Source organism: Chamaea fasciata, unplaced genomic scaffold, assembly GCF_029207755.1.
Source record: "Chamaea fasciata isolate MVZ Bird 193981 ecotype frontalis unplaced genomic scaffold, bChaFas1.0.hap1 SCAF_3, whole genome shotgun sequence".
Taxonomy (NCBI): Eukaryota; Metazoa; Chordata; class Aves; order Passeriformes; family Sylviidae; genus Chamaea; species Chamaea fasciata.
In genome coordinates this window covers 35,856,572-35,877,214 of record NW_027094088.1, presented here as the reverse complement: position 1 = coordinate 35,877,214, position 20,643 = coordinate 35,856,572, and the positions used below count along the sequence as shown (strand labels likewise).

At 38.1% G+C, this 20,643-nt stretch overlaps 1 protein-coding gene across 3 annotated transcripts in view; it reads left to right on the top strand.

The window, feature by feature from the left end:
• RMDN2 (regulator of microtubule dynamics 2) overlaps positions 1-20,643 on the top strand; it is a 50,881-nt gene that overhangs the window by 26,797 nt on the left and 3,441 nt on the right. For all 3 annotated transcript variants that reach the window (XM_066178590.1, XM_066178589.1, XM_066178588.1), the window contains exons 6-10: positions 581-656; positions 2,326-2,403; positions 11,157-11,255; positions 13,010-13,063; positions 13,152-13,232. In XM_066178590.1, coding sequence (XP_066034687.1) covers positions 581-656; positions 2,326-2,403; positions 11,157-11,255; positions 13,010-13,063; positions 13,152-13,232 — 388 coding nt within the window. The remainder of the gene's footprint in view (positions 1-580; positions 657-2,325; positions 2,404-11,156; positions 11,256-13,009; positions 13,064-13,151; positions 13,233-20,643) is intronic.

Genomic DNA, 20,643 nt, shown 5'->3' with positions numbered 1-20,643 from the left:
AATAGCAGTGGTGATCCTGTTAGAGCAGAATGTGTGTGTATGTTTTCAAATTTTAAAGCTACTAGAAGGATGTCAGAAGTGCAGGAAGGCACTGGGGTACTTCAGAAGGGTAGAAGGCAACTGTCAATTTTTCTGAGGTGTGTACAGCTTCCTGCTGGGCACATCCCGAGCATTTGCCTTCGTGGGTGAGGTTCTGCAGCTGGTGGTGCTCACCTTCCCAGTGAAGTGCAGAGCACAAGGTGTCAAGGTAAACTGCTGTCAATGGTAGAGCCAGTCAGGAAGTGTCACGCTCTGAACTAAAGGACTGAAATTTGGGAGGAGAAATCTGGTTTTTCACTTAACTGACAACCCAAATAGTGTCATTTAAACTTCTCCTTGTTTCCATTGTTTTGTTTTGGTTTGTGTTTTTGTCTGTTCCTGAATATGTATAGCTCATGCCAAACTTCCATCCAGCCATCCAGATGGAAACGAAACAAGGTGTAAATGTGTGCATTAGGTATTGAAATATTTTGTAATTTGATTCAAAGGTTTATTTAAATCACAAAAAGTATGTGTGTGTGTTTTTCTTTTCCCCTCTCAGGTTTGCAATTATGTGTGGCTATATGTCTCAGTTTGAAAGTGTACAAAACAAAATCAGGAATGGTTATCTCTTTAAGGTATGTTTTTGTAGGATTTGGGGTTGTTTTTTTTAAGCTATTCTTTTAAGTTATTTCCTTATGTAGTGTCAAAGACAGGTTTTTCCAACACAGTAATTCAGCCTCACAGGTCCATTTTGGTGCTGAAGTTAAATCAAAAAGTTTATTATTGTGTATGCAAATAAATTGTATGCTTGCAAAATGTAAGAATTGGGGTAGGACTCTGGAACAGCATTAAGATTTCTCATTTCCATTGTAGTCGAAGGGGAGAGGAAAGGCAATAACGATTCTGTTTAGAAAATCAAATCATATGAAATAGTAAGTGATGAACTAACACAGTTCTGCAGTCATCCTTCATGTTGCCCTTAAGTAGTGTTTGTTTTAACACTGTCCTTGCAAAGGTAATTGTGTTTTTTAGAGTTAGCTGTTTGTGTTACATGTGCTACTCTCCCCCTCCTTGTCTCAGCATTGCTTAGACACTTCTCCATCCATCCCTTGCCCTCCAAGCTGGCGTCCCCCCTTTCTGGGTGACAGTGACAGGCAACAGACATGTTCCAGTCCCTGGGGAATGCCTGGGATGGGCTCCTTTCACATCATGTCCGTGTTAGGACTTGGAGTGTGCCGGAGCTTTCCGATGTGAGAGCATTAATTACATCTGAGCCGTGCCAAGCGAGCTAAGCCCGAAGCACTGGGGCAAGCTGGGAATGAAGGGAAAATGACAAATAACACAAGTGCTGCAGCTGTTCAAGGATGGGGTTTTAAAAGAGTCCACGGTGTGAGCAGTAGCTGTTTCAGGGAGGTTTTCCTCCTCGTAAGTAAATCCTGAAATCTATTGATTTGGGAAAATGGTAGTATGAAAACACGGCTCCTGTCTGAATAGTCTGTGGATATGATAATATTATAGCCTCTTATATATGTGTAAGTCAAATACTTTTGTGACTGACTTAATTAGAAAGACAGATATGTGGGGGGGGTGGGGGGAGAAGAAATGTTTGAATGAAATTTATTTTGAGAGGCAAAGGGTAGGGCTGAAATATTTATTTTTTCTTCCAACTCAGGTTGAGCAAGAGCTTTCTTTGTAAATTAAAGAGAGAAATAAAAGTATTCGTGACCTGAAATGAAAATGGTTTTGGAAGAAGGACCTCATTAGATACTTTATAGGTTTTGTAGTTTCACTATAAACAGAACCATTTTATTTTCTGACTTTCACATTATAAAAACATTTGGTTATGTCAGGTACCATTTCATTAGGGCAGTCACATTCCAAGGTGGAAGGAACTATGTTTCAGTAATGGGTGCTGGCATGTAAGATCTATTCAAGAGTAGTTGCTTCCTCACTGATCTGATCTGTGACAGTTTCCTAATACTAACTGTAAATTAAATTAATTTAATTGAAGTTACTGCCTTTTTAAGACAAAAGTTCTAGAATTATTTGACTGAACTTTAGAGTTATTTAGTCATGTTCTAAATACAGCATGCCTTCTTGCATTGTGTGCAACGTTGCTAAATAATTTTGTGGTTTCTCTCTGTGAGGAAGGGATTTGCTACTTGAAATATTTTTAGGTTGTTAGCAGACAATTGCAGCAGAAGAGAATTTCTGAGTTTGTTTCTGACTTGCAGCAAACTACTTAGAATGTAAACACACTTGCCAAACAAACATCTAAAGTGGTACTATTTTTCTTTCCAATAGGAGCACCTAGACAAGGCAATTGAACTTAAGCCTCAAGATCCCTTTTTATATTACTTGAATGGAAGATGGTGCTATTCAGTAAGTTGTGTTTTATTTATCTAACATATGAATCGAGTATACTAAAAAGTGATAATTAAATTGTGGGACTTAAGACAAAGTAGGTGTTTATTTAAGTAGATGTTATGAGCTAAATGAAGCAGAAATTTACCCTTCCTGAGTTCACTACCAGATGCATGATGCTTACAGCTGACCATACTTGCAATGTAATTAGGTAAGCTGTGCTTGTATGACCCTCATTGTTGTGTTCAGGTTTTTTATCTGAATGAATGAATGAATGAAAAGTAACTGATATTTGGAAAGGAGGAAGGATGACCTCTTGAGGTCACTTCTTTGTTCTGCCTTAAACTTTCTGAGTCAAATTGGGCTGGTAACATAGCCTTGTGGTAACTTTATTTCCCATCCATAACTTACGTTAAAGGCACTTGCATGCTGTGGGATTATGTCTGTGGCAGCAAGGCTACCATACTGGCTTGGTAAATTCCAAGGGAATGTCCAAAAAATACTCATGCATAAAAATCTGTAATTGACCAGTGAGTTTTGCAAGCGATGCAATTTGTGTCATACCAGTACAGCAGGTGCTTTTAAAGATTGTTTTAATTATGTATTTTTATTTATATTTTGTAAAGATCATATTAGATTGTAGTAGGTTCTGCAGTGATAAGTACTCATCTATGGAAAGATAAAATAATTGGTTTACAAAATTAACTGTTAATAATTGTGCTTTAATAAGAGAGTTGTCTTTTTGGTCGTCCACATCTTTGAGGGCTCAGCTGGCTGTCCATACTGGTTCATCTCTAGTGCTTTGAGGAATCTTGTTGGAAGAAAACATTGTTGCATTGTCTGTGCTGTAAAAGATCATTGTGAGTCTTCTCAGAATAATGACTGCTAATGCACAGTGAATTCCAGCCAAGCTTTTTTATTTCGGATACTTCCAATGCAAGTCACTACAAAGTGCCTGCAAACTGGAAAGAAGCATTTACTGTGACACATTGCAGACTTTGTCTTTATCTGCAACAAGGCTTAATGCACAGTAAGCTTTCAGCAGTTTTTCAGTTCATATATTTAACTTTCAAAGAGCTTTCAACAACCATGTTTTTTCTCTGTTGATTTGAATAAGGAATGACACCACTTTTTTCAAGGAACTTGGCTTTTTGGTTTTTGTCACAGTGTACTCTTGAATATCAGCATTAGCTATGCAAAAATAAGTTGCTGATAGTCCTGTGGTATGCCTGCTGTCCTGCCTCTGAGAAGCATCTCTCCCACCAATGATTCCTTAAGCACTTTTGTACTGTGCTGTGCCCAACAGTTAACTGCAGCTTCCACTTATGCCAGATACTCCCAGATGTTTTTCATGGCTTACTTCTTATGTGAGCTGCTGCTTTTTGGAAACACACAATCTCAGTATACCTCACTTTGTTCTTATTGCACTTTTTTTTTTTTTTTCTCTTGTTTTATTTTCATGATAGTCACCACTTCCTGACTGAGTAATAATACATGTGGTTTGTTGTACTGTATCATTACAAATTCATATCCCACACTTGCAACATCTATGCAGGGCTTCCTTACTAAACATTGAAACCACAGATTAGCATTTGCTTTAGGTTATGACCTGACCTGCATTTATTTAAGTGAAACAATCTACCTAAACAGATGTAGCCACTGAAATATGTAAGGATTGATTTCAGATTTCTGTTGTTGTTCTTTTTTTTTAATTCTTGCCTTCTGTGACTGCCATGACAAAATAGTAACCTGAGACACACAGAACAGATTTTCATACTCTAAATAAATGCAAGTATAGGACTGAATAACATCTTGTTCAACTTCTGGGGCTGTCAGCTCTTAAAAACTTACTGTCTTTGCACACTTTCAGTAGCAAGATGAGGTCATTTGGAAACATTAGTTTTGGGGCATTGTTTTTAACCCTAGCCCAGTGAGATTGGTAATGTCCTCACTAGTTTTAGCAGACTGAGTTGGTTTCTGTGCTGATCCACTAACCCAGGTTTTGGCCGTGCATGTGATATAGGTAGTCATTGGAGCTTGTGAAAATATGCCAAATTCCTTGTTCCTGTTCTACAGACTGTGAAGTTTCATGCTGTGGTAATTATCCCAAAAGAAGACTGTTGGCTATAGCATTGTTTCCAAACACTTTGTCAGGGTAGAGATTATGATGGAGTGTTGAAAAATTCCTTTCTCACTCGTCCATGCCAGTACCTGTTGGTGGAGTGATAATGTTCCTCTTAGATATTCTGTTGTTATTGTTCAGTCTCACTGTTGTTGAGGCTGGGAAGGTGTTGCCCAGTGTGAGGGAATTAAAGCAGAAAAGGGATGATTCAGGCAAGAAGGTTAGTTTTTTACATTTAGCCTAGCTGACTTTGGGATCAAGTTAGGATTGTCCACAATATTTGTTCTTTCATAGGTATTGTGTCCAAGGGTTTTTTTGTCTAATTTTGTCACGTATTCTTTTACTGAAGCAGTGTAGTTTAAAATGATAAAAAATTCTTTTATATTTTTTAGGCTTTGATAGCAGTTTTGTGAAATCTGATAACAAATATTTTATATTTTTCAGGCTTTGATAGCAGTTTTGTGAAATCTGATATATTTTAGTCTTCCTAGTACAGTCAGATATTTCCCATTCACTCCGGATTTTATGTTAGGGGATCTTATTACTATTGTCTAGCATATGCTTTGTTTGGATGACAAACACGAATTGCATAAGACTCTGTAAATGGGGATGTTTCAAGTGTAACTCGAGGTTACAGTTCATTTTCACAAATTAAAATCTATTGAAAAGACTTGGGGGTAAAAAGTGTAGAGTCATAGGACTATCAATGTTAGAAGAGACCTTCAAGATCATCATGTCCAACTGTCAATCCTGTCACCCCTAAACCAGTGGAGGCAAATGCCGATTTATTGAAAGCTGAAATCTATATGCAAAGACTGCGTGCTGTACTAGTAAAAGCTATTTAATTTGTGCAGTTTCATCTGGCCTGACTGCCATTTCCCACCTTCCTCAGTGTAGTGCAGTCCTTTGCAAGGAGCAGTGGTACAGCGCTGCCAAGTTTCTTACTCAGCAGTTATTCTTGCTGGGCTAGAAATGAAGCTGATGCAAGGTGTCATAGCACCTTCCAACAGAAAGGATGAGCTGGGTTTTCACTGCCTCACAGCAACTGGGGTTTGTCTGTGATGCAGAGCCACTGACAGCTGTGCACTACCTTGTCTAAAAATCAGTTTTTGCTGTTTCTTATTTCTCTTACCATTATAAAGTCAGTAGAAGTGTACAAAAGAGGAGGATCATAGAATCCTATCAGCTCTGTCAGAAAATTACTTCTGGTATCACAATCAGGAAGGCAAGACTTTCACCAGTCATTTCATAGATGTCATGGTGGGCACAATTTTGCCTGTGCGACCTGCTGTGTATACAGTGAGTGAATGGATCTATGGTGCATGGTATATAAGAACTATTTCCTTAAAGTATGGGGCACAGTTATCTGATAATTCTTTGTAATTGTATGTTTGCGGGGGGGAGGTGGGAGGTTAAGTGTTTAAATGTTTTGAATAGCTTATAAAACTATCTAGTTAAGACTTAAGTCTGCTTGCCATTACAGGACAGGGCACAGAACAGCTAGTATCCAGTACTTGTGAAACTGGATGAGAGTCCCTGGTAAATGCTAGTAGTGTGTTAAAAATTAGATCTCCTGGGATTTTCTTTCTGCAGGTTACATGCCATGTTTTGGATTTGTCTCTGGTGTATCCTAAACGGATACACCAGACAGATCCAGTTCCTTTGTGTGCTAAGTGGGCTTCTCTTACTGGAAAGTGAAAAGCCCAATTCAAGTTGGATAAATACCTAAATGCCTGTGCAGATTGTCTGGGTTCCTCAGCTGGCAAGAAAGAGAATATTTTTGTTGGAAGCTAGTATTTCAAAATTGGTGTCCAGTTACTTAATCTCTTCCAGAAGTCAAAACACTGCAAAATGATTTAATAAAATGTTGCATTAATACATTGTAATGAAAAAGAGAAAGAAACTCTCTGGGGATATTTAATTAGGTGCCATTAATATTTTACTGAAGCTGGATCAATGGTGTGATTTGCCTTTATGGAAGACAGTTGTGTGATATGTCTTCAGTGAGCTATTAGCAAAGAAGCATTGGAAGGGGATGTCCTTTAGGGCTGAAAGTCATCTCTGGATGGTTTTGCAATTCAGGTGGGTTAGTTTCCTTCATACCAACATCCTGGAATTTGAAAGGAGCTGTCAGTGGGCAGGGTTTGCTTCTCATAGAAAACAAACAGAAGACAAAAATCCAGCTAGTGTTTTAGTGTGTATATATGATTTTTGCTGATCCTGTGTCACACTTTGGGACACGAAAGAATGAGGCAGGCAGCAAGAAGGTCTGCAGGAAAGTTCTATCTTTAATTTTATGACTCCATCTTATATACAATTCTTTCAGAAGGCACAAGATTGGCTACATAGGTTGCCACCTCTTTGACCTCGTTGGTGAAGACCACCATCAGTCACCTTTCTCCTCCCAGAGGAGAAATATGGAAAAAAAAGATAAATTCTAAAAATATACATTGTTTTCTTGAAGCTGCATGAGAACAAAATGCAAACTCTGAAAAGCAAGCAAAGTTGGGGCGACAATCCTAGGCTAAGGAAGAGAAAGGGATATTTTGAGATTCATTTCCCCAGTATTTAGGGGAGAATCACATTTTTTGCCTTGGCCCTCAGAGATATGGGATGCCTGATGGGGGAGTGCCGAGTGTGAATTTAAAGTTTAGCTGCAGTTTAATTCTAGGAGGGCCTTCCTTCCATCCTTGGATATAATAGAGATTTTTGGTAGAATAAATGGATGACAGCTTGTTGACAGATCTGTAGCAGAGGTTGGTTGAGACAAGCGTCTCTATTTGCTCTGGGATACTGCAGAGTGGCCTCCTCTCCTTGGCAAAGGCCAGGCTGTCAGGGTGACCCCACTACACTTCGGCTTTAAGGGAGACCTGGAGCTGGCTGATGGTTCCTCAGGTTTGTTTCTCTTGAGTGGGTGGGACTAGCTCTCCTTATGTAGGCAGCTGGGGAGTGATGTTCATTGAGTGACCCAGTACATTAAAACCTGATATTCTGTGGAAACAGTGTTCCTTGCAGTGCTTCTCTGAATTTTCAGACTTTTGGCAGTACTGACATCAGGGTTTAGGAGACCTAAAAAAGCAAAACCCACTTAACATTTGGAAATCATCTGTAGGGCAATACCAATCTTCATTCCTTAATTTTGTTGTTGTAGCTATTACTTGCAACAGTAGCTTTTTGCCTTGTTACCTGCTACACTCTGCCACTCTTGGAAGTCAAATCATGGTTCTGCTGTAGTTGATGACGGTTACCCTCTCTTTATACTTGATTTTGTGTGGACCCCCAGGTACACTTTGCACTATTGGAGTAACCTTGACTGTAGCAGTCAATTCTGCATTACACTGGAGCATGATATGTTTGGGATTCCGTTCCCTGTGCTTGCTTACAGACAGAGACTGATGAATAACTTGGTACAGTAGAAATGAGGTTTCCGTTTCACTGACATGGTGTAAGAGTTAGTCAAATAAAGTTATTTCAGATTAAAGACTTTGCTTGTGTGAATTTGGGGGAGGGGTATGATTTCCTGGTCATTATTGCTCTGGGACACAATTTTGTGTATTGCATATGACAGGTCTTTTGCATTTGTCCCTCTTCAGTTGTAGTAGAGGGGTGCAGACAGACTCAGGTGGGGCACAGTTAAGCTGTTGTGATGGGATTCACCTCAGCTGCCTTTAGCTATCCCCAGGGTCTGTGCTCCTTTTGTAGTTGAAGGAAAGAGAGAAAAAAAGAAAGGTAGGAGTGTTCTTACCAGGCTAATGTAGGTGAAGAGGAATTGCCTAATTGAAGTGCCTCTCTGTATTGACCATGCAAGGAACCTGGATAACTTGTGTGAACTAGGCATTTCATATATGGAGGGCTAGAGTAGCTGCAACAAATTCATCAAGCCAGTGGCATGTAAGTCTGACTGCTAAAACTTTCAGAACTCTCATAGAATTCTCAGATTGTTTCTGGAATAGTCAAAAAGTAAAATGCTGGTTAGAGTGCACATTGAAAAAGACTCACTATTGGAAAAGACCTCTGAAGATCAAGTCCAACTGTTAACCCAGCACTGTCCTGTTCACCACTAACCCATGTGCCCAAGTGCCACACACACAAGTCTTTGAATACTTTCAGGGAGGTGATAATATCACTTCCCTGGGCAGCCAGTTTCAGTGCTTGACCACCCTTTCAGTAAAGGACATTTTCCTAAGATCCAGTCCAAATCTCCCCTTGTTGTCATTTCCTCTGGTCCCATCACTTGTTACCTGGGAGAAGAGAAATTAAACAACCTCCAACAACATCCTTTCAGCGTGGGTGTTTTTGTGTGAATGTGCTTACATGCATTTCACTTTTAAACATTGTTTTAGCTTGATGGGATTTGTGAAATAAAAATGGCCAACTGCGTATATGTTTGGGCTTTTTAAAAGTTTGAGTAGTGCAAAGCAGCACCCAAGCCAGACAAAATAAAGACTAAAACCTCCGTAAATCAGTTCTGATTAAATCTCATAAGAAAATAAAGTAACTGCCAGGAAGAACTTGTGTTTTCAATAGTTAATTGTAACTCCTCATGGAAAAACTGCAATGTTGTTTCCTCACTATTGCATAACAGCAGACATGCGTGTGGTAATTGTATCTGTGCAGTGTGTATCTCCAGGGAATTGTGTGTTCTTGCAGAGAACACTGTAATACATTCCTTTTTTTTTTATTTACTCCCTCTTGATGTGATGGACCTTGAAATATAGAAACCCCCTTCCTCTTCCAAAAGAAGAGAGAACAAGGCAACAGTAGATTGACATGAAGAAAACAGCACTTTGGCAAAAATTCTTTTTAATAACTCTTGCAGAATATGTCTCATAAACTATACAAGAGTGAGAGAAATGAAATGGGGAGGAAATTGTATGCATACCTACAATTAGAAGTTTTAAGCAGCATGCTGCAGTTTGTAGCACAGTGGGAAAGCACTGCAGGGCAACATCTTGTTGCTTCAATGAGTAAGAACTCCACAATTGCTGGAGAGGTTTTGTAAAAAGCATTTTATGTTCTTAGAAGAAGCTTCAAGAGCAAGATATGTGAAAGAGAATGAAAACAACAGCTTTATTTTTGTCATATTGTTTCTTTCTGGGTTACAATTTTTGCTTTTGTGTGAGACACTGACAACATGTAACAAATAAGGTGTTGGGATGCTGCTGAGGAGCTAGCAAGACTTGGCCAGGATGCCTTCTGTCTCCAAACAATGCTGCTCTTATGTAGCTAGAGACATTGGGCCAGATGAGAAAACATGATCCTGTGTGTTTTCCTGTTGCATGCTCACCTGTATTTCTGGTCTTTGCAATGGTATTTTTAGAGCAGTTTGCAACAAGAAGTAGATAGAACTTGATGTCTGCTCAAAGGAGAAGCATTCTGGTTGGTAGCTGTGGATAGTTATGGACAGTGGATTCTTGTATTTTACAATTATTAACTGACATCTACTGGATAATTGCTGGATATAGGTGGAGCTGCTAGGGGAAGCAGCAACAGCCCTGCAGATACTGAGAAGCAGGGAAATGAGGGACGGCTAATCTAAAACCAAGCAAAACCATTTAAAATTTTATAGCAGTAGGAGAGACTTGACTTCAAGGCTGAACTCTGTTATTTGAATTGCAGCTCCTTCAGAAAAAATAGATGCCCCTATGTGATTCATATTTCATCTCCAAGTCTCTGGTGAGAGGCTCTCTTTCTTTGCCTGTGTATTCCTCTTCTCTGTGTTGCCTCTGCATAGATCAGGCCAGAAAATACAGAACCTTGTTTTTTACCATTTTTTGACTCATCTACTCTGTGACAGGAGCCATCAGTGCTGTGGTTCAAAGACTGATGTGAAGGAAAAAAGTCCTGACTTTTCTTCACAGATGTGGTAGAAATGTCCAAAGGAAAGTGGCTTCGCTCCTCCACTTAAACAGGCTCTTCTTTCACATTGTATTTCTTAGCAAGTCCATCCTTTGTTAGAGTTGTGAGGGTTCGATGATGGAGCCAAATACCTTATGGAAGCAACCAAAGCAGTTTCTGTCAGGTGTCGGTGTATGTAAGGGAAGAAATCATGTGCTTTGTGTGGCAACATGACAGTTCCCTAAAGTCCTTTTATAGCAGCTCATCTTCCTGAAATGAGAAGAGGTCATTGGCAAGTGTTATTTGTCAGACTGGAAGAGCTAAAAATGGAGCCTATTTCTTAGCAGTGGTTGTCACCAACTTCTCTGTAATAAATGAACTTATTATACAAGCTCCAAGAAACCTCACATTTTTACTTCAGCAACAGCTTTTCGTAATGTAGGAAAGTAGTCAAGCACATAGATAATCATGCAAAGCTGTCTATCTCATGAAAACCTTAAAATGTTTCAAGCACTCTTTCTAGCCTTAGGCTTTTAGAAAAGGCAAGACGCTATGAAACCTAAAATGTACTTTGAGCTTTTAACATGGGAGTAATCTTATATTGAGGATATTGGTGTTTGGTCATATGACTCTGAAATTCAAAAGTCTGCTTTGAGCTGGCCAAATTGACACTATAAAGCATTTCTTTACAGGTGCTTTTCCAAAATTCATTGTGTAGATAGTACAACATGAAAGATAGCATTTACTGCAAAACTGGGAAGCGACTCCGAAGAAATCTGATTTCTTTTTTTTTTTTTTTTTTTAATTCTAGGTTGCTCAGTTGTCTTGGCTTGAAAAGAAAGTAGCTGCTTCTTTCTTTGGGACTCCACCAACTTCAACAGTAGAAGAAGCATTGCAGAATTTCCTTAAGGTAAGTCCTAGCCAAGGGTTTTCCTGTGTTGCTGTTTACCAGCCCTTACATATCAGTAGTGTCAAGATGTCTGTTCGAAAGACTATGTTCAATAGCTATAAATTCAGGGCTCTTCTAAACACCACTGAATTTTCTATTAAAATATTTTTTTCTTTTCAGTTTTAAAGTTAGTTTGGACATGAGTGGTTAGCACCTTTCTTTTCTTTATTTAGTTTCGGGAAATTCTCCAATTAATTGCCATGGTTAATAGTAGTTGAATTAAATGTGATATGGATATAGATTTGTTACATATGCTGTTGGAAACAAATGAACCATAGTGATAGTTGCTGATTTGCATGTTTCTGTGAGAGGGTTGATATAGGCAAGGAAAACTTTGACATTGTGATACTTCTCTTTTTTTTGTCATCTGAAACTTTTTTCCGTTGGATTTCAGTAGAAGCCTTTCCTACTTGTGGAGATGAAGTGGCTTTTGTAGTGAAGTAAAGAAAGCTCTGTCATGTTCCTGGACATTCTATTTGAGCACAGTTACAAGAAAACACCACATGAACAAAACAAATCTATCTTTTTGTGTTTTCCATATGAATCATTTCTGCTTCTGGAGCTCAGAAGCATACAAGCTTTTCATATGACTGGATTCAAACCATAAACTTCCATCATTTCAATTACTTTCAGAAAGTTTTTCAAATAAATTGGACAGGCATATTTTTCTCACTATCGAAAGTGCTTCTTTTCTGTGTTCTTAGTCTGTTTAAAAATTGAATGATCTCTTGAATTTTGGACAGTACAATACATTACCATCTTCCCAGTTTAAGAGATTTTATCTTGGAGGTCAAATTCCAAAAGTGGTAGAAATAATTTGAAACATTTGCTTTAGCTTCAAGGCATTTTGTGGTTAGCTGCAGTGTGACTGTGGTTTTAAGTCATCTTCAGCAACAAAAATCAAATTACTGTCTAAAAGACAACAGTTTGGGTTTCTTTTTCAGTTGTTTGATTATACACAACTGTGGTGAAAGCAGCATTGTTTTGGTCCAAGGATTACAGCTACTATAAATTTCACTGATGTAATTTTTCCCTCCCAAAAGCTGTTTTTTGATTAAAATATGCTTCTTCATTAGTAAATAATTAGTAAGGGGTTTAATCATCTTGCCAGCTTCTATATCCTTGATTTGTTTTAAAAAAGAAGATGTTATTGAACTTTTTTAATTACCTGAACTTTTCAGAAGATTAATATTTGAAAAGAAAGGTGAACCCAGAGCTAGAAGAAAAGAGTCTGTGGAAGAGAAATAATTGTAAAATTGATGAACACTGTTCTTTATTCATTACACAAAGTGTGAATGGTTGGTTACTTTCTTAGTTCTTTGATGAGGAAATAAATATTAATAATCTAGAGACAGTATTATCTTTAAACCTACCCTGTAAGTGAATGAATCCAATAGATCTTGTACAGAATGACCCTTGATCTTTACAGAGCACATAGGGAGAGAGGAGAGCAAGCAGTACAGAACATTTTTATGTGTTCATTATCAGCATCTCATGTGCCTGGTTTGGGGCTTGAGTTTTGTATTTTCTTGTTTTCTTAATTTTGTTTTTGAAGTGCTATGAAACAGATTGCATTACACAGAGTCGGGATGATTCCATCTGATGTTTGAGGAAATGTAGTGCATTACTAAAAATGTTATGCAGACCACATCAATCTCATCATGCAAGTTTTATGTCACTTTTCTTTCCTGTTTTTTTTATTTTTTATTATTTAGGCAGAAGAAATGCATCCAGGATATTCCAAATGCAATTATGTGTATTTGGCGAAGGTAACCAAGTTCTTTTAAAAATAATGATTTGTAGACTCTGGTGTTCTTACAGTGGTCTGATTCGAAACAAAATGTTTTTTCTTCTCAGTGCTATAAAGATCTTGGCCAGAAAAACAATGCACTGAAGTACTGTGATTCTGCACTGTCAATTCTCTCAGTTACTAATGAGGTGGGTATTGAGAGTGATAACTTGTTCCCTTGTGACTGCTCTCTTGTCTTTGGCATCCATTACTGCACTGCCGGTAACAACATAATGTTTCAGTTTCTCCTCTGAACACAGAACATTCCTTTTTCCTCCAGTCTAGGTTGGCTCATTACAGTTGTCTGTATCAACAGCTTTAAAAAAATCTTTGTTTGGGAAACTGTCAGGGACTTGTCTGTATCAGAAATTGAATTGTACTCTCTGTAATTCAACCCACTTCATTAGGTCATCTTGAGCATAAGCAGTTGAGTGTGTCACTCTAGCAGTGCTGAAATTTTGCCCCAGACCTATGTTTTTTTCTGTTGAAAGCACTCTGGATTTTTGTCCTACAGTCTCTGTCTCTGCTTCCGAAAGCCTCTGGTTTGTGATTCTTGTCAAGGGCAGTGTGTTAACTACAGCAGATGGATTATTCAAGATTGGCTTTTTCATCAACCACAGGGCAGTTAAGGAGGCACAGTTCTTCAAGTCACATCTGCTGGCATATAGTTTGTTTTAAGAGATTATTAGATTCCTCTTGAGGCCCATTAGAGTATTTTAGGCCCATTAGAGTATTTTTGGTATGTGGACACAAAATTTCTACAAATATTTGAGAGATTTTAAGTTGTTTAATTTCTCAAATGTAAACCAAGTCATGGCAAGAAGGTTCACTCTGTCTGATCTCGTGTAGAAGCAAGTTCCATGACTGACCTGTGACTGGAAACATCTTACCATCCTAGAGTACAACAAGTTCAAACCTGAGCTTTTTCAGCCTAAGGGATCCCCTTCTGAGCACAACAGATGTTGTATGGAGAAACAGAGGTGATTCCTGAGAGGAATTGGCCCCCTCCCATTTAATTCTTTGAAGTTAAGGAAAAAGACCATTAAACAACTCTTATGACTTGATTGACAATAAATGCTGTGTGTGGAGCACTAACATGTTTATGTCAAGTGTTCCTGCTGGGAAGAAAGACCCCTGCATGCCTCACTGGCCGCTGCTCCTGGGTGGCCTAATTTTTGGCCTCAGTTATAGTATGTACCAGTCATAAGTTAAGTAATCTTTGCTTAAGTTCAGTGTTTCTTTAAATATGTATTGATACTGATACGGCGTTAACAATGATTTAATTCTCTTTATTGTTTACTTATTGTTAAAATATACCTTCAGCTTGCCTATTTCAGAACATAGGAAAGGCTGCTATAAATTATCTGTTTAATATCCCATCACATTTCTGAAGTATCAGCAGACCTCAGAAGGAGAAGGAGCCCTGAGGTGAGAGCAGGAATTTAAGAGGAGTCTGAGGGATAGGTGTATGTATTCTGGCAAGCAGGGTGGTGATAAGAATGACACTGATTTGTGAACAGAAGAGCAAGTGTCAAATGGGCCCCAAAAATCTTCTTGCCCATCTGACGAGGATAAGATGATTTGACATCTCCTGTTTTGACTAGTTCTATAGATATCACAGATATGTCCCCTTTGTCTTGTTTACTTGCGTTGTGTTTTGAGTTAAATATAGAAAAAAAAAAAGAGTCTAGAAGAATATGGCATTAGGGCAGTAATATGTAATTCAATTTCATAAGAACCAACCAAGCACTCAGCACAGGGTAAAAAAACCCAAGTGCACACTGAAAGAAATTACTGTGAAATGGAGATCTGGAACGTGAACTCTGCTGTTGCTGTCTGTTACCTCAAATCCCATCTGAATTTGAATATTACATGTTGTTTTGGTTATTGTGTTACAGAAAGACTGTTACTGATTTTTGGGAAAATCAGTGTTGGAAGTGAAGTGGTTCAGGGCTTGGAGCTGTATGTAGGAATAACATTTAGTGAGATTAGTTTAAGAGGGGAAAGAGATTGTAATAAGACTGAAGAGGCATTGGGGAGAGAGTAATAAACAGATGCTAATAAAGTGCCTGAATTGACTGCAGCCCTGTAGAAGATGGGGTTCATGGTCTGAAAAAAGCACACAGGTCAGCAACAGTCTGAGGATTTCTTTCTGTTTGCCACAGCTCAGGATCTCAAGGTTGTCAGCAGTGTGGTATTTTGTCACAGTCATGTGAAACCCATCATTCCCAAGTGTAATCAGAGTTTCTCATATGAGTTTTCTCTTTCTTCAAGCAGGGGAATTCCTTTATTGTTTTTAAATGTTGGCTTCTACTGAGAAACATGTATTTGTGTAAAGGCATAAAATCAGGAGCAGATTGAGAGACAAAGTTGCTGGAAAGATGCCACATTGAGGAAACGTATAGTATTTCATGATACAAATCATCCTGCAGAAAAATAATCATCGACAATGGTTTACTTTTTATTGCTTCTGAGCATCCACAGTTTCCAGTGACTTCCGGGAATCAGAGGTGCTTGGACTCAGTAAAGTAGCCCATAGCTCATTTTAATCCTCAGGTCGAATTCTCAGCTGCTGTAACTCAGGACACTTCTTTGACACTTTTTCTAGGATTCATTTCATGTAACATTTCTAGTTAAGTGATATTATTTTTGTCTTGAATGTTATGTCACATCCAAATATCCCTTCTGTACATCTGTTCTACCATTTACAGGATTTGTTTTCATTCAAGGGGTAAAGGGGCTTCCAAACATAGCTAATTCTTGTTAAAGAAAAAAAAAATCAGATGGCCTGTTTCAAACCTATTCTAATCTTAGAAAGGATACACAGAAATTAGGAAAAAAGAAACGAGTTCTGATTGAGTGAGTCCTGTAAATTAAATTACAGGAGGATTTTTAAAAATAGGACAGATTTTAAAAATAGTTTGGTACATTTTTAACTTACCAGTCTATGGGTTTTTTTGGTTTTGTTTGGGTTTTTGATGGTTTTTTGTTTGTTTGTTTGTTTTTGTTTGGGGTTTTTGTTTTGGTTTTTTTGTTTGTTTTTGGGGGGTTTGGGGTGGTTTGTTTTTGGTTTTTTGGGGGGTTTTTTGTACTTTAAAAGGAAATATGTGAGCTTTGGTTCACATTGCATCTGGAAAAACAAAGCTGATATTACAGTGCAATTTTAAAGACCTTTCTCTCTCCTCTCTAAATAAAAACCTCCAATGAATCGCACAGTTGGCCACAAAGAGTGTAGAATGGTACTTCACTGCTGGAGGTGCATGGGACATTAAACTGTCCAGTTTTTCTGTTTGCTTTCCAGGTGGATAACCTCAGGGTCCTGGGAAACATTTGCCCCTTCAGTAAAAGAGGTCCCAATGTTCAGGGCTGCTGTGAGTTATTGTTAAGTGCTTAACAGCTGCTCTGTTCATCTAGTGGATGTTGCATTACCCTTACTGAGACTTATTACTTTGTAGTGTGCTAAAAGCCTTGCTGAGTGTGACTACATGTAGGGCTGTTGAAACCAGATGTGGTGGGACTATTGTGATGGAACAAAACTACTTTTTTAAATTTGAAGGCAAAAGTGTAATTTAATTTTGAAATCATGAGTGTCTGTCTTGCATACAGAAAGACAGAACAGGTGTGGGTGTGTGTTTGTGTGTGTGTGTATGGTTAAACATGTGGTCCTTTGCTTGTAAGGGGAATAAGACCCTAATTTCTTGTTTACAATAAAGATTATTGGAAGTTTTCAAGGCTGGAACTCATAGAATTTCAAGTCTCAATGTAGGATTATAAAGTAAAATAGTCACAGAATTATTTTTTCTTGTGTCTGGAGACAAGCATGAGCATGAGAATGAACTTGGTGCTTGTAGGACTAGTAAGCTCTCTGTGTGTTAACAGCCTAGCAGAGAAAGAGATAAAAATTTCAAGGTTCTAGTCTATTACAAAAAAAAAAAAAAATCTGAAAAGCAGCAGTTGCATTACAAAAAGTGTAGTCTTGGAAGAAATGAAGACAGGAAAGCAGGAAGAATGAAAGGAAATCTATTTGCACTGAGTTACTGAAAGTCTTACTTAAAATGTAGAACTTCCCTAAAGCTAAGGAAGTGTTTTACAGAATCACTGGTGATTTTGTGCACTCCATCCTTCCCAGTAATTAGAAATGATGGCAATTCAGAGTTGAAAATAACAAGCGAGAGAGATTTAAATGTTACAGAAATTCATGATTATGGCATTTACTTCTTACAGGTGTAGAATGGCAGGAAGCAGAGACTTGCTAAAGACTGCCTTCAACCTCAGTGACATCTGAAACTCATGTGGAGGAGGTGATAAATGTAATAATAGGCAGCAACAATGGCTGAATGTTTACACAAGAATGCAGTTGCTGAGGAAAAATCGTGCTCATAAAATTTTCTTACACTTTTTTTTACAACACCATAATTGATCTCCCTGGCTATTAATTTCATTTTTAATATTGTCTGTAAGGAAAAAAAGTGGGAGTTACAGAGGGATGGAAGAGAAGTCAGAGTATAAATTTCAGCACACATCAGCTGTTCTGTTCCAACAGACCATTTGTGAATCTGGATTTTCAAGATTTTCCGAGAAATACCCACTCCAGCCACCATGGATTGGTCATACGAGTAGACATATGAGTTGTGATATTTCCAACAGATCTTCTTGGAAGCTGCTATTGTAATCTGTCCTTCTAAGTAAGATTTTGAGGAGAAAAAAGTAATTTATTCTTGCTTTTAAAATGAAGGTTACAAATTATGACTTGTTTTTGAAAAAAAACTACCAGTTGAAACTGAGGAATTTGGCTAACCTTATAAAAGCGTTTTTGTTTTCTCATCAACCAGAGTATTTTCTTTTCACATCTTCAGCTCAAATACGTCATTCTTTTCAGAGAATATTTGTTGCTTTAGATTTTTTGCACATTTGTCCTCCAAGTGGCCAGAAAAAGTCAATGGTGTTTCAGTTGAAAAATAATGGAAGTGTTCATTTTGAATTCTAGGCTATTGTTTTCCTGCTAATATTGTTTTTGGAGTTAAACAAGAATTTCCTAATAGCTACCACCAACTCAAAGCTAAAATATTCCTAAGTATGCTTAAAAATCTGTTCCTTAATTATGGTTTCGTATACAACAAATGTGACTGCTTCAAGCTCAGGGAATGCACTTTTTTAAAACTTACTATAAAGAAAGCAAATTTCAAAGTAAAATTTGAGAGGAAAATGAGACATTTGTTAAAGAGTTGCTAAAATAATTTGAGATAATAATTTTAGATTATTTTGCACTTTAAAGAATAGTCTATTTTCTCTATCTTAGTGATCAGAACAATTTTCTATCTGCATGTTTTTGAAGTCCTTGAAAAAAGGTTTGTTTGCACTGTGTACTTATTTCTTCTCCCCCTCTGAGAATGATTCTGAAAAGTGATGAAGATATTTTTTGGTGATGTCACAGTTTCATACATAAGCATGAAATTTATCCTGATAAATACCAAGCCTATTGTATTTATGATTAAACTGACTATCACACAGTATTAATTTCAACATCCTATCAATGCTAACACAGCTTTAGCATAGTTCTTTAGTCCAGCAAGACTGGTCAGCAGCCAGTTTCCCAAAGTATGGAGTGTGTCTCCTCCACTGGCATTCTGATGATGCAGGGGCAGAGTGGAAGAAGTATTCACAGAGGTGGTGGTCCACTCCAGGATTACAAAACAGATTGGCAAGAACCCATTTTAAATTTTTGTAGAGTACCTGGGCCAAGTCAGACTCCTGGGATTTTGAAATATATTGTCTTGGAGGCAATAAACAGGGTGAAGGAAAGCTTTGGCAGGCACCTTTTTGAAGGGGCTGTAACTGGGTGTGAGTGTGTTCAGGCTGTTTCAGCAATGACTGTGCAGAAAGAAAAGCTGCAGGTCCCATCATGGAAGAGGCAGCAGCTGGACAGAAAGAGTAGAATGTCTTCAACACCAGAAGTTCCACATTGTATATGATAGTAAAAGAAAACCAGATCAGAGGTGAAATTTAGTCTTTCAAGTCAGGAAAGAACTAGCCAATTAAAAATTTACATGACTACTAACTATTCTGAATTGTATTCTGTGGTTTTGTAATTTTTCAACAGTAGTCCTTGAACAAGCTGAACTGTTTACTCATATTCTTCTGGGTGTGAAAGGGTATTTTTCCTGCTACTTGAAGTAATATCCAAAAATCTGTAATTATTGACAGCTGCATATTTTAAAGCTGTGCTTGCCTTGATCCTAAAAGCCTTGAGAAGTTATGGTTAATCCCCAGAGAAGATAGTGATAATATGAAAGAACATAGAATGCCCTGGCTTGTGACATACAGCAGTCATGTAGAGGGCAGCACGTGGATGTCTGCATTGGTGTATTGCAATATCGAAGGAGAAGACTAATGGTATAATACAACTGTTAGTGCACACTACAGTCACACCATCTGTGAGAGTCTGTCAGGAAACTGAGAAGGGATAGGATAGCATTTAGCTTTGTATGATTTATACTGTCCCCAAGAGCTATTGCACTCTAAAACCCTTGTGCATGTTTGTGAGTCTCTTCTACTGCAGTCCAGGATTTCTTCTGGAGCTGTGAGGGAATGATACAGCTGTACCCAAAAGCAGGAGTGTCTCTCAGCACCTCATTGCTGTTACTGCGTATCAGAGTACAGCTTTGGACCACCCTTGCAGCCCAGCTTATTTAATATACCATGCTGCCCTGCTGACTTCAGTGAAACCCTACAGGATGCTTGTCAGCTTGGGATTTGGCAGTGGTTGCACACAATTATGTTTTCGTTGGCTGGTGTAACCATTTTGGTTGTGGCCATGGGGGTGTATCGTTCTCTGTTGACAGTTGGGACTTTGTCAACAAGTGCACACATGTGCAGTGCCTGTGTTGAGTTTGTTAGCACATAAGGAAATAATTAGCAGAGATGGAAGGTAAAATCATTATCTTTCTGTCTTGGCTTTAATTACCATTTAATTTTTACATGCACATTTATATATGTAACTCTCCATGTGTATGTATCAGTAATTTTTTTTTCAGCAAAAATGAGCTGTCAAATTGTGACTACATTCAGTTAAGCCAACATTCCCTTTTTCCCACCAGCTTTCTCTTCCTTATAGCTCTTGTTTTCAACTGCTTCTCACCCCTTGTTCAGTCCCTGGCCTCCCAGGTCTTTTTTTCCTGTGCATGTCTCCTGTGAATTATGAAACATAAAAATAAAGCAGCAAAATAGGAATAAGGCAAAATACAGTCCCTGACCCTGTAATTTGAATACCTTTTGTGTACCACTTTGTAGAATATTTTGAACTCATATTCAACTCTGAAAATGATACAAGGAGTGTTTAATAAATGTAAGTCTTGACAGTAGAAGGACAAGCTAGAAAATGGCTGTGTATTCAGTCAGTGCTGAATGAAGCCTCAGGGTGAACAAATGGGACTGACGCAAGTATTTTGCATTCTTCCTACAACTTGCACCTCTTCTCCTGCTTGCCACCCTCTAAAGAGAGAGCCTGCTGTCTGGAGGAAAAAAAAAAACCAAAAAACCCCCTGACCTTATTGTTCATTT